Source organism: Pantherophis guttatus, chromosome 3 (genome assembly GCF_059756535.1).
Source record: "Pantherophis guttatus breed Tessera chromosome 3, ASM5975653v1, whole genome shotgun sequence".
In the NCBI taxonomy this organism is placed as follows: Eukaryota; Metazoa; Chordata; class Lepidosauria; order Squamata; family Colubridae; genus Pantherophis; species Pantherophis guttatus.
Window position 1 is genome coordinate 70,404,787 of NC_142065.1, and position 12,713 is coordinate 70,417,499.

General features: G+C 38.9%; 1 protein-coding gene across 4 annotated transcripts in view; it reads left to right on the plus strand.

Annotated features, from left to right (window-relative positions):
• MIER1 (MIER1 transcriptional regulator) overlaps positions 1-12,713 on the plus strand; it is an 81,241-nt gene that overhangs the window by 60,553 nt on the left and 7,975 nt on the right. For all 4 annotated transcript variants that reach the window (XM_034433252.2, XM_034433251.2, XM_087891093.1 and 1 more), the window contains 5 exons: positions 5,904-6,024; positions 7,839-7,903; positions 9,254-9,326; positions 11,532-11,683; positions 12,028-12,109. In XM_034433252.2, coding sequence (XP_034289143.2) covers positions 5,904-6,024; positions 7,839-7,903; positions 9,254-9,326; positions 11,532-11,683; positions 12,028-12,109 — 493 coding nt within the window. The remainder of the gene's footprint in view (positions 1-5,903; positions 6,025-7,838; positions 7,904-9,253; positions 9,327-11,531; positions 11,684-12,027; positions 12,110-12,713) is intronic.

Here is a 12,713-nt window from a genome sequence, read left to right on the forward strand (position 1 = left end):
CGCCAGCCCTTTCAGGTCGAGCCTGGGACTAGCAGTTCCACCATTTACCGTTCTTCGTCCTTCTCTTATGACCGTCCCTCCGACCAGACTGCCTTTTGAGACCACGCTAGACGACAGCAGACCATCAAGCATCCCTTTCGAGGAACGGGCTCACGATCCTTCAGACGGGGCAAATGACTGCACCGAGTCCCACCCCATCGGCGGGCGTCTCAGTTTCTTCTTCCACCAGTGGAACCTTTCAACGATGGACGCATGGGTACTCCAAACTATTCACCTCGGTCTGACCCTGGAATTCTCCTCCTGTCCTCCCAATCGCTTTGTCCAATGTCCCGTCTCCGCCAACCCCGAGAAGTGGCACCTGATGTCCATGGAAATCCAGCACCTTCTGGACATCTGCGCTATAGAGCCGGTTCCCACAGAACATCGTGGAACCGGTTTCTACTCAATATTTTTCCTCATTCCAAAGAGCTCCAGGGGCTGGAGGGGGATATTGGATCTAAAGGAGTTAAACAAACTGATCACTTACCATCAATTCAGGATGCAATCCCTCCGCTCTATCTTGGGCTGCATCAGGAGATCGGACAGGATGACCTCCATCAATCTCAAGGAGTCCTACCTCCACATTCCGGTCAGGCCATCCCACCGCCGTTTCCTCCGGTTTTCTTATGCCAACCAGGATTTTCAGTACAAGGCCATGCCATTCGGCCTCTCTTCCGCGCCCCAAACCTTTACGAAGATCCTTGCTGCAGTTGCCGCCTCTCTCAGACTCATTCCCATCAGAGTCTTCTGCTACTTGGACGACATCCTCGTCCTATCCTAGTCCCACCAAGGGGCCCTCCAGGACCTGCAGATGGTGCACAACACCTTGCAACGACATGGGTTTTCTCTGAATCTTGAGAAAAGCCACCTACAACCTACAACTCGTATCTTGCATCTTGGTACAATCATCGACTCAGCTACGGGACACATTATCCTGGCCCCAGATCGTCGTCTGAGCATTGCAGCCTTGATTTCGCAGGTACAATCATCCCCATCTGTTTCCATCCTGCAGCTGTCCCAACTGCTCGGGAAACTCATCTCTTGCATCCACATCATTCCCTGGGCCCGCCTCCATTCCCGACCCCTTCAATGGTACCTCCTCCCATACCAGAAGTCTCTTGGCAGCAATTCCAGGTCAAAGGTCCGACTCCCATGTTCCATCTAATGGTCCCTCCATTGGTGGACCTTCCCCGCTATAGCGAGGGGGTGCTTCTTTCAGGAACCTCCCAGGGTGACAGTAACAACGGATGCGAGTCTGATGGGTTGGGGCACCCATCTTTCCACCAAGATGGCCCAAGGTTGTTGGTCACCAAACAACCTCCAAAACGACATAAATTGGCTGGAGCTGAGGGCAGTCCACTTGGCCCTCTGCCACTTTCAGTCCGAGATAGAGGGGCGCCATGTGCTGGTCTTAACGGACAACATTACGGCCAAAGCACATGTCAATCGGGAGGGCGGCGCTCGCTCCAAGCCTCTGTTGGACGGGGCTCTGTCTCTTCTTTCCTGGGCGGAGGACCACATATTCTCCATCTCGGTTCAACACATCTCCGGGTCGGACAACACCCAGGCAGACTGGCTGAGCCGCTCCCAAATCGACCATGCAGAATGGCGCTTGGACCCTGGATTCTTCCGAGAGCTGTCGACCAGTTTTGGGGTTTCCCTCGTGGACTTGTTTGCGAGCCCTTGCAACGCACAACTTCCTCGCTTTTTCTCCCGATTCCCCAGCCCAACGTCCGAGGGAACGGATGCCCTCCGCTGCTCCTGGCCTCACGGTCTGTTGTATGCCTTCCCGCCCCCTTCCGCTCCTCCCGAGGGTGTTGCGCAAGATCTTATCAGAGGGCGCGGAGGTTCTTCTGATTGCCCTGCACTGGCCCTGTCAGCCGTGGTATGCGGACCTTCTGGACCTGTCGATCTCCCTCCCCTGGAGGATCCCCCAGGATTGGATCTCTCTCAGCCAGGGGGGTCATCCAACACCTGGAGCCGCAATGACTCCAGTTGACCATCTGACATTTGAGAGGGTCCTCCTGAGAAGGGACAACCTGTCAGGATGGGTAATCACCACAATGCGAGCTTCTACCAGACGGATCTATGACGTTACCTGGCGGGCGTTTCGTCGATGGTGCTCCCTGAATAACACTGACCCGGCCAGGGCTTCTGCGGCCGTTCTCCTCAAATTTCTTCAGGACAGATTTGACAAGGGCCTTGCGTCAAATACTCTCCGACGCCAGGTGGCTGCCTTGAACTCGGTCTTACTGTGTGCATCAGATCATCCACTGTCGCAGGATCCGAGGATTCAGAAATTTCTTAAAGGGGCCACTAATCTCCATCCCCCGGTAGTCCATCGATACCCGACGTGGGACCTTGCCCTGGTTCTCCAGGTGCTGATGTCTCCGCCCTTCGAGCCCTTGTCCTCTGTCAGTCTCTGATTCCTGATCCTGAAAGTCGCCTTCCTTGTGGCAATTACCTCTGCTAGGAGGGTCTCTGAACTAGCGGCTCTGTCCGTCCGTCCCGACCTCTGCATTTTCCACACAAACAGAGTGGTGCTTCGGATGGATCCTTCTTTCATACCGAAAATCAATTCGATCTACCATCGTTTGCAAGAACTGATCCTCCTGGACTTTTGCCCGGTTCCTCGCCATCGCCTGGAGGCTCAGTGGCATACCTTAGACGTCCGGCATGCGCTATGATATTACATCAAAAGTGCGGCGCCATTTTGGAAATCGGAAGCGCTCTTCATTTCCTTCTTACCAGAGTCAATGGGGCACAAAGTTTCTTCCGCCACGATTGGTCGCTGGCTCAAGGCATGTATTGCCAAAGTTACACCCTTAGGAACAGGACACTGCCCGGACGTATTCTGCTGCACTCGAGGAGCGCCTCCACGACGGCGGCTTGGGCCACACAGGCATCCATCTTGGACATTTGTCGAGCTGCAACCTGGACATCTCTTACGCCTTTTATATGCCACTACAAGGTTGACTCCTTCGCCTTGGCTGAGGTGTCCTTTGGACAGCATGTTTTACAGGCTGTCATCTCTCCTTCTGATACCCGGGAGCATTCAGCCTCCCGCCCTTCCCTCCCCCCCCCCCGTCTAGCACTTGCTTGGGTATGTCCCACGCTCTTGGATTCTCCAAGCAGCGCGCTAGAGAATGGACGTTGCTTGCCTGAATGTCCTTTCTGGGCACGCTGCTGGAGAATCCAACCCACCCTGGCCGGCTTCTGCTCCGAGGTTCCAGATGGCTCTTGGACCTTCGTATGTGCCTTTCTTTGTGAAAGAAACTGAGCCTCAGCCAGGCCCTGGAGGCGGAGTCAACTGTTTGTCTTAAAGTCATATGCACTCAGTATCAGCCTAGCTGAGGGAAACTACTCACGTTCTTGGATTCTCCAGCAGTGCGCCCAGAAAGGACGTTCAGGCAAGCAACGTCCATTTAATTTACTATGCATATCAAGTCCTTAACAAGTATCTAACTTCTGACAAAATGTTCGTTTCATCCCCCAGAGCTAGGAAACCATTATCTGTTTTTCTTTATGCAGATAATATGATCATCCTCTTCCTGATATGTGCTGGCTTCAAAGTTAATCTTTACAACTAGTTCTCGACTTACAACCATTTGTTAGTGACAGCTCTAAGTTACAGTGGCAGTGGAAAAAGTGACTTATGACTCTTTTTCACATTTATGACTGTTGCAGCATTCCCATGGCCATGTGATCAAAGTCAGATGCCTGCAATGGGTTCATATTTATGATGGAGTCATGTGATCACCTTTTGCGACTACTGACAAGCAAAGTCAATGGGGAAGCAGATTCATTTAACAACCATTTTACTAATTGATTCACTTAACAGTTGAGGCAAGAAAGGTCATAAAATAGGACAAAACTCACTTAACCGTCTCAATAAGGCAAATATTGGGCTCAATTGTAGTTGTACTTTGAGTACTCTATTCTAAGGAAGAAAAAATAGAAAATAATTGTAGTAAAACAAAAGTAGTCACTTTCACAAAACAATACATACAAATCTGTCATAAATAGAAAATCGTATGCAATGAGTTTGAACAGATATTATTTTTGTTTCATTCATCTGCTAGAAAGAGCAAGGATAAACTATTTCATCTTGTGCACAAAAACCTAACCATTAAATTTGTCAAACATTATGAAAATAATCACATTCCTTTTGGAATCACAGTTTTCAGGGCCAAAGAGCTGAGTTCAATGCTTTATAGACACAAATTTGGCACACAAATTTGTGTCTATAAAGATGAGAACAAATTGAAGGTAATTCAGTACAAGTTCTTAAGAGCAATTCTTCACTCACGGCATTTCAGTGCAAGCTGAGGCCAGAGCTAGGTTGCATTACAGTGAAAGCCCACATGAGGATTTACTGATTGAAATACTAGTTAAAATTAATTTTGAGGGAGAAAGGTATCTATCCCAATTACTATACATTGAATCTAAGCTTGACTACTCATTTTTTTTAAAAAAGCAAATAAGCTTGGAATCTCACTTCACTGGAATCTGGAAGGCCCTTATAAGAAATCATGCTATGTGTTCTGGATCTAGGGTTTACACTAGAAGCCGAATTTCCTATAACACTGGCCTGTGGAACAAGATTTATTTACTCTTTTAAATATTTATATATTTTCTCTGTCCCTCACAGAAGAACATATACTCTTGCCAGCTTTTGGTCTTTCCATCAAGGTTGTAGATAGGAGGTAGAAATGGCACTTCGAATTAATGTCACTCCTCTTTATTAATTGCTTCAACTGTGCCATGGAAGAAACACTTTTTTTCTGTTAGCTGACAAATCTTTTAGAAATCTTTTAAAAAGTAAAAAAGCACTCTTCCATCATGATTACTGTAATGAAACTCTGTAGAATTACTTTCCCTATAGATTGTTCCGTGTCAAAAGATAATTAGCTGTGTTTTTCTCTTATTTTAATTTATGACATGTAGGGTGTACTATATACATAGAATGTTAGTTTATGGTCACGAATAAACTTTGATACTTGGTGCTATTCATATTTCGTCTGGAAATTGCAGAGAAGTTTTTCATCCCCATACTTTTCTCACATGAGACAGGATTGTATATGAGATTATGCAGATAGGAATCAATTACTTTCACTGAAAATTTTACCCAATAGTGATTTATGCTTTTATTTTGCTTTATTTTTGTCTTCATCCCCTTTTTTGGAGTGTAACTTTTAGCAGGTATATAATGCCTGTGCAAATCTGTCACATTTTGGCAAATATGTTACATATATACAGGGATATTTTTCAGCTAGACTTAGCAACTCCAAATTAACAAGGGAGGAAGCTTTCAACAGTGTATTTGTCTACACACAAACACACATGTGTGGGCATGAATGTGCATATAAATCTGTGCATGTACATTCAATCTGTTGTCTCTTCATTTGGGGAAATCATAATTTTAGGGAAATTATTTCTGTCCTTTAATTATTGGTTAAAGTTTTTTAATATTTTGGGAGCAGGTAACCTCAAGAACTGTTCACGGTTATAAATAATAATAAAGCTATCCAATTAAATGTGAACATAAAATCATTATCCTTTTCTTGGTCTCACCCTTTATGATATAAAAGGATGAGTAGATGAAACAAAAAATTTCCAGTGATAATATTGAAACCAAAATATTTCCTGTGAATATTTACTAGGCTCCTTCTATTTTTAGTTTTAAAATGCTTCTTAAGATATACTGATTTTTGTGTTTAATGTGTAGCTTTGGTCTGCTTTATTTGCTGTACTCATTGGACCTTTGCTTCAAGATCACTGTTGTATTTATTGTGCTGCATTATGCTGTTAGAAGTCGAGTTAATAAAAATAATTGCTTTTATCTTTGTTAAATTGTTTCTAAGGAGGAGACTATCAAGGATTCATCAGGTCAAGAGGATGAGACACAGTCATCAAATGGTGATCCAGTTTCATCTGTAGTACCAGAAGTAATTCGCCCACGTCGTTGTAAATACTTTGATACAAGTATGTATTTTTAAAATCAGTTTTTAAGCATTTTTAAAATGCATGGAAGTTGTATAAATATTTGGGCATTCTCATGTGCAGGAAATGAATATCAGGAGAGTTAGAACCATTGCAGCAATGAAATCTGGAATTTTGAATTCAAGTGATTGCAGCGCTTATTTTTGTGTATAGAAATTTGCACAAATTTAATAAGACAAAGGCAGTAGGTTTTTTTCTCTATAGTTGAAAACTGGATGTATGGAAAGAGTCTCTCTTCTCGGTTCTCTAATATTTTAAAAGCATCTGCAAGGAGAAAATGTTTTGTTGTGGAAAGAGAATGTTTATGAACTTCAGAGCTCTTATCAACTGGTTGGAGACAGTAAGAACTTTCTGTACAAATAAAAGATTGCCTTTTCCTTTCTCATAGAGAAAGATAGTAGTTGCTGTTTGTCTTTACAATGAAGGTACTTATCAAGAATAAACTGTGTGGGGAGTGGGAGAATGATCTTCTCTAAAGTCTTGTCACTTGATAGCATTGGATCTACTGAGAAGCATGTTAGAAGGTATTTTCTCCGTAAAGATAATGCTGGTTGGTGTTAAAACTTCTGAATTCTGTATTTGAATCTCAAGATCTACTGCCCTACTTTCTAATACATTTCTGAGAAGAGTATAACCTGCACAGTTATGTGTAAAAACATAATTCAGGTATATATAGCACTTATGCTGCTATTACTGCATTCAAGTGAGAAAATCCTCTGTGTGTTCTAGAAGAGAGCATTTCTAACTGCTGGATATATTTTTCTTGTTTGATAGTGAGATAATAAGCTCTGAGCTCTGTCACACAATATTGAAGGGTGGGAAAAGAGGAAGGGGGTCTTGAAGAGAGGTAAAAGTGGCTGGCTGATTTGTTAAATCAGAGATTTTCCATTTCTGATGTTCACAGTTAACATTTGGAAAACTGGCTAGAGAAATAGAAGCTTAGCTGATGTTATCGCTGACCCAATCATTGCTCTAATATTTATATTTATATGAATGCTAAGAATTTTAACTAACTTTTCTTCCATTACAGTCTGGTTTTTGCTTAGCTTATTTCTAATTACATATACATGTGTATGAGCAGAAATGCTCTTAACATAAAGTTAGTCCAAAAAATGTAGCAAAATAATTTTGTATGCTTTCAAAACTAATATATAGCATGATAATTTTTAATCCATGAATCTCTGCTTTAAAATGTCATTTGTATTTGTCCTTCGTGTATGGAATTTGTGGGATGATTAAATTATTTTACAATGAATTGCTTAGCTAATATATTCTGAAACATTTGTATATATCCTTCTAATGTATATCCCTGAAAGAATATAGTTAACTTTTAGCTGTGTGAACCTTTCTCCCGATTCTTTATATGAAGAACATTTCTATTTTTTTTTTAGTATTGCATGCTAAGTCTTGCCTTTGACAAAAACTTGTTTTATATTTTAATACTATGTTTTTGGGACTTTCAAGATACAGATGTTCCTAAGCAACATCTTGTTTAATGTATCAGCTCTTTAGCAATGCTATTTACCTAAAGTAAATATATTAGAATGTACATTTGTCAATATTTTTCAAAATCGGAAACCTCCTAGCTTACTGTAGTTCAGAGTATTATGAGTCAGGACATATCAACCACAATTAGTCACACAGAGTTGGTTGTGACATCACAGTTCAATATTTAATTAACCAACCAGATATGGGACTTGAAAAATCTGTCTGTAGAAAATAGTTTGTTTGAAAAAATGTAAATTCAGGATAGCTATCCCTATGTAACTGAAAGTTGTTAATTTTTTTAAATATAGATAGTGAAATAGAAGAGGAATCTGAAGAAGACGAAGACTATATTCCTTCAGAAGACTGGAAAAAAGTAAATATGAGCTTTATGATAAACTGTAGCAACATAATATGATCATTGTACAAATTAATTTGTGGGGAAAGTCATTCCTAACATTATGAGTATTCAAAGTTCCTTCTTACGAAGCTAGTCCCAGCTAGTTGGGACTCAAGGAGCCGTTACAGTTAAGCTATTTGAAGATTAAATTTGAATGATCTCACAGACTGAGTACTTTGCCAGAAGATATGAAGCATGCAGCTATATTTATTTTAAAAGTTCTAAATCTGACTTAAATAAAATCATTGTTGAAATCTTGTTAATTAAAATGTATTGAGAATTTCAGAGGCAAGGTTTTGGAAGGGGAGGTTGGAAAAAATGTTTTTTTGTTAGTTACATCTGCAATTTTATTATGTTTCATTGGAATTTCTTCCCCTCCTCCCTTCTTTATCCAAATGATCGTCACTGGAAAAAAAACATTTCACTGTTGTGTCTACCTGATAACTAGGGGTCAGGTTGAAAATCTTGTTCCGACTGCAGATTTTTGTTTTTAATCTGACATTCAAGGTTAACAGTTTGATTTTGCACATAAATTGAATCATTTATTACTTAAGTGTACTTGCTTCATTCTCATACAAAAAGTCAGTATTCTAGAATCTTTTCTTATTCATGAACAATGACAGCAAAGGAAACCTTAAATTTATATGCAAGTAATCAGCTTTGCCAATTTCCTAACCAGACACAATCTGGAATTGTGGTTTATAGTTGCTGCAAACTCTTTGCATTTGGCAGTACCAAGTCCAGAATTTGGGTCGAAAGTTAACATGTTCTTTGTTCCTGAGTTATTTAGCCACTCAAGTTAGGAGCTACTTGGCAGTTTTTGAAAAAATGCAGTGGAATCTGGCATTTTTATTGACAAATTTGGCTACTATTAAGCCCATGCAATTGTTTACATTACATAAGTCAATATATGAACAAATATACTTATTTCATACTCTTAAAATGTTTTTATTGCAATGGTATTTGACTGTCTTTCTAGTTATTGAACAGTACAGAATAGGATAACAGAGTTGGAAGGGACCTTGGAGGTCTTCTAGTCCAACCCCCTGCTTAGGCAGGAAATCCTACACCACTTCAGACAAATGGTTATCTATCTTAAAAACTTCCAGTGTTGGAGCATTTACAACTTCTGGAGGCAAGTTGTTCCACTGATTAATTGTTCTAACTGTCAGGAAATTTCTCCTTAGTTCTAAGTTACTTCTCTCCTTGATTAGTTTCTACCCATTGCTTGTTCTACCCTCAGGTGCTTTGGAGAATAGTTTGACTCCCTCTTCTTTATGGTGTTTGATCTGTGATTACAGATGATTTATACTTTTTTCCAAACAGGAAATTATGGTGGGCTCCATGTATCAAGCTGAAATTCCAGTTGGTATATCTAAATATAAAGAGAATGAGAAAGGTAAAGTAATTGGCATTTCATTTTAATTAAGGTTGCAATTAAGAATAAGGTATAAGATACAAAGAATACGTAGGGAAGCTTTACATTTATTCATACTGAGGAAATAATACAAAGGAAATAGAAGCTGGCTTTGAACACCATTTTAAAGAAATTGGTTTGCCTTGGTGTGTTTCTAATGCTTTTAAATTAGTGTTATATGTGAACTGAAATCACTTTATTTAAAAATATGATTAAATAAACTGGCTTAGAGATATAGATACACACATGCACACACACGAGCAAGGGATGATACAAACCTCTGTGCACCGTTTCCTTACCACTTACAACACTGGATTTCCCATTACCAGGTGCAAGACTTTCTATTGCATCTCCCATGTATGTAACTTTAAAATTCCTAACAACCTATGAATTACTGATCAATAAGAATATTTCAAGCTGCCTGAATTACAGAAGCTATAATAGTGAAAGCATTTTTCAGAAATTGTAGCTGTGGTGCTTTGGAGATTGCAGAAACACTAAGAACAATTTATTGGTTGAGCAACTCCGACACTTCTGGCAGTTGGAAATTTGGTACTGTATATATTACAATGAGATAAATATAATTCCAATTAATTCAAAACATTGGTTCTGCCTGGTTCAATGCTTAATGATTAATTAGCTGGGTAACTAATACCTTGATTCTGTTATTGGCTATATTTATGGAGGATTTTGAATTATGAACTGTACTATTTCATGTCAGGGTAAAATGATGTGTTCAGAAACTAGTCTGAAATATTTCCTATAGTTGAGAGCCAATTTGGTCTAATAGTTAAGGCACCAGCTAGAAAACAGGAAACCATGAGTTCAAGTCCCAACTTAGCTAGAAAACCAATCTGGGTGATTTTAGGCTAATCACTCTCTTTTAGCCTAATCTACTTCACAGGGTTGTTGGGTATGGAAAATAAGAAAAGGAAGGAGTATTTGCCACTTTATTTGTAAAAATAATAAAGGCAGAATATAAATAAATACAGAAAATATATAATTAATCTGTTTCTCTTTTGCTTTGTGTGCTTTTTTTCTCTTTTCCTTTTGTATGTTAAAGGGAAAAGTTATAAAATTAAAAGACACTTCAGTTTTCATCATTGTGGTTTTGAGGCTAGCAGCATTCATAGATGTCAGATTTGGTAATATCTTCTATAGCTGGCAGGATATAATATAATTTTAGAACCGTTTCTGCAAGGGATGTTAGGAAGCAAGGAACAGAATATTTTTGCTATTATATTCTCCAAAAGATTTTTAACATTCAAGTATCAATTTTTCCTTATATATAAATATTTAACAATAATTACTATGTACAGTAGTGGCCAAAATTGTGGAAACTTTTTGGGAAAAGTGTATTTTTGAGGTTTGATGGTTAATAACCCCACTTTTTGGGGGGGAGTTTCAAGATAATCATATTCCACTGCTGTAATGGCCTGGGAATAGCCCAGACCTTAACCCAATTGAAAATCTATGGAGCCGACTAAAGAAACTTGTTAGTCAGAAGCAACCCAGCAATAAAACCCAGTTAATAGAAGCAATCATTCAATCTTGGTTTCACATTATAACAGCTGCAGAACTAAAAGACTTGGTTCACTCCATGGGAAGACGTTGTAAGGCCGTAATTCATGCTAAAGGTTACCCAACTAAGTATTAACTGATGTGATAATTTTTGTATATCTCGTTTTCTCTATGGTGATAATTTTATTATATCTCATTTTTTCTACATGTTTCACTTTTTTTCTTTATACTGTAACTGCTATTCTAATAGCAAATCCTTCATAAAAGTTATTCCATTATTTAATTAAATTAATTAAATTATATTTCCATTGATATATAATTTTATGGTAGTACTCCAAGAAAATGTGGTGTTATTAGCTAGTTTTAGAAAATACACTTTTTCCAAAAAGGTTTCCACAATTTTGGCCACTACTTTAATGTAATGTTGTTAGAAATCTAGTTTGCGCTTACTTGGATCTGGGTGAAATAAGTAAAAAGGTAAACAGTAAAGTAAACAAATGAGGCACTTTCCAGAAGCTCTTTGCTTTTCCCTTTCATTCAGATCTCCTGTTTTTCATTAATATTTTTAAAAATGATAAATTTATTAGTCATCTGCAAAGAATGCAAATAATTATATGATCTTTAAGTATTGTTAGGAAACATGTAATTATCTGTCTCTAATTTTAGTGTATGAAAATGATGATCAATTACTATGGAATCCAGATTACTTGACTGAAGATAAAGTGATTGAATTCCTTAATGAAGCCTCCAGACGTACAGGCGATGAAAGAGGAATTGATGCAATTCCTGAAGGATCCCATATTAAAGATAATGAACAGGTAAAATTTTCGTTAAAATTTTCCTTGGAGGTGTATGAGCTGTCCAGAACAGTGGAAGAAGATTGTGTAGATGATGAAGAGACAGAAAATCGGGGGAAATTGGTTCATTTTTTCCATCAGCAGAGGCATTTTAAGCAGGCCACTCCTTCAGGATTTTACTGTCAAAGAAATATTATCCTATATCCAATCCATAACAATATCTTGAAGAGATTATTCAGAATTTTTATATTAGCTATAGAAAAACCTGGAGATCATAGTTCATATATGGTTGAGCTATGTCATTTTTAAAATTAGAATTTTAAAATTGAAACCTGAGATGACAATTTGGAGTTCTTCTTTTGCAGGCTTTGTATGAATTAGTGAAATGTAATTTTGATACAGATGAAGCATTAAGAAGATTGAGATTTAATGTAAAAGCAGCTCGGGGTATGTATGATTTTTTAAAATGTGTTTTACTATTGTGAATTTCTGCATCATTTTTCAAATTTGTTTCTTACATTTACATACACACACACACAGCCACAGTGATTTTCATACTTATTTCAGTTGAATATTTTATTCTCTTAAACTTCAGCTCTGATATACATATATATTACAGTAACCATATTTTCCTTCTGGTAGATATGGAGAAAGAGAGTTCATCTGAAGATGGGGTGGTGGAGGAGGTGGGACGGGAAGAGGACAGGGAGGACCTAATTCATAGCACATCTTTTGCTGTGGAGGTATTTCCATACTACCTTGGTTATCTTGAAAACTAGTACAGCATTAAAAAAAAGATAATGATGGCAACTCATGGCATTGTATTTTCACAGTGCAACGATTTCTGTAAAAGTGTATGAATGTGAAGAACTTCTATGCAGAAAAGATTTTGTCTGCTCTGAAAATGAAAAGGGACAGGAAGAAAGGAATGGTCCCTTGCTAAATTCTGCTTTCTAAACCAATTAACCCCCAACCCTATCCTAGGAAATAAATTAGGCAGGAAGAAGATGCTTACAATATGAAGCATTTGCTCATCTTCCCCATGTACTCT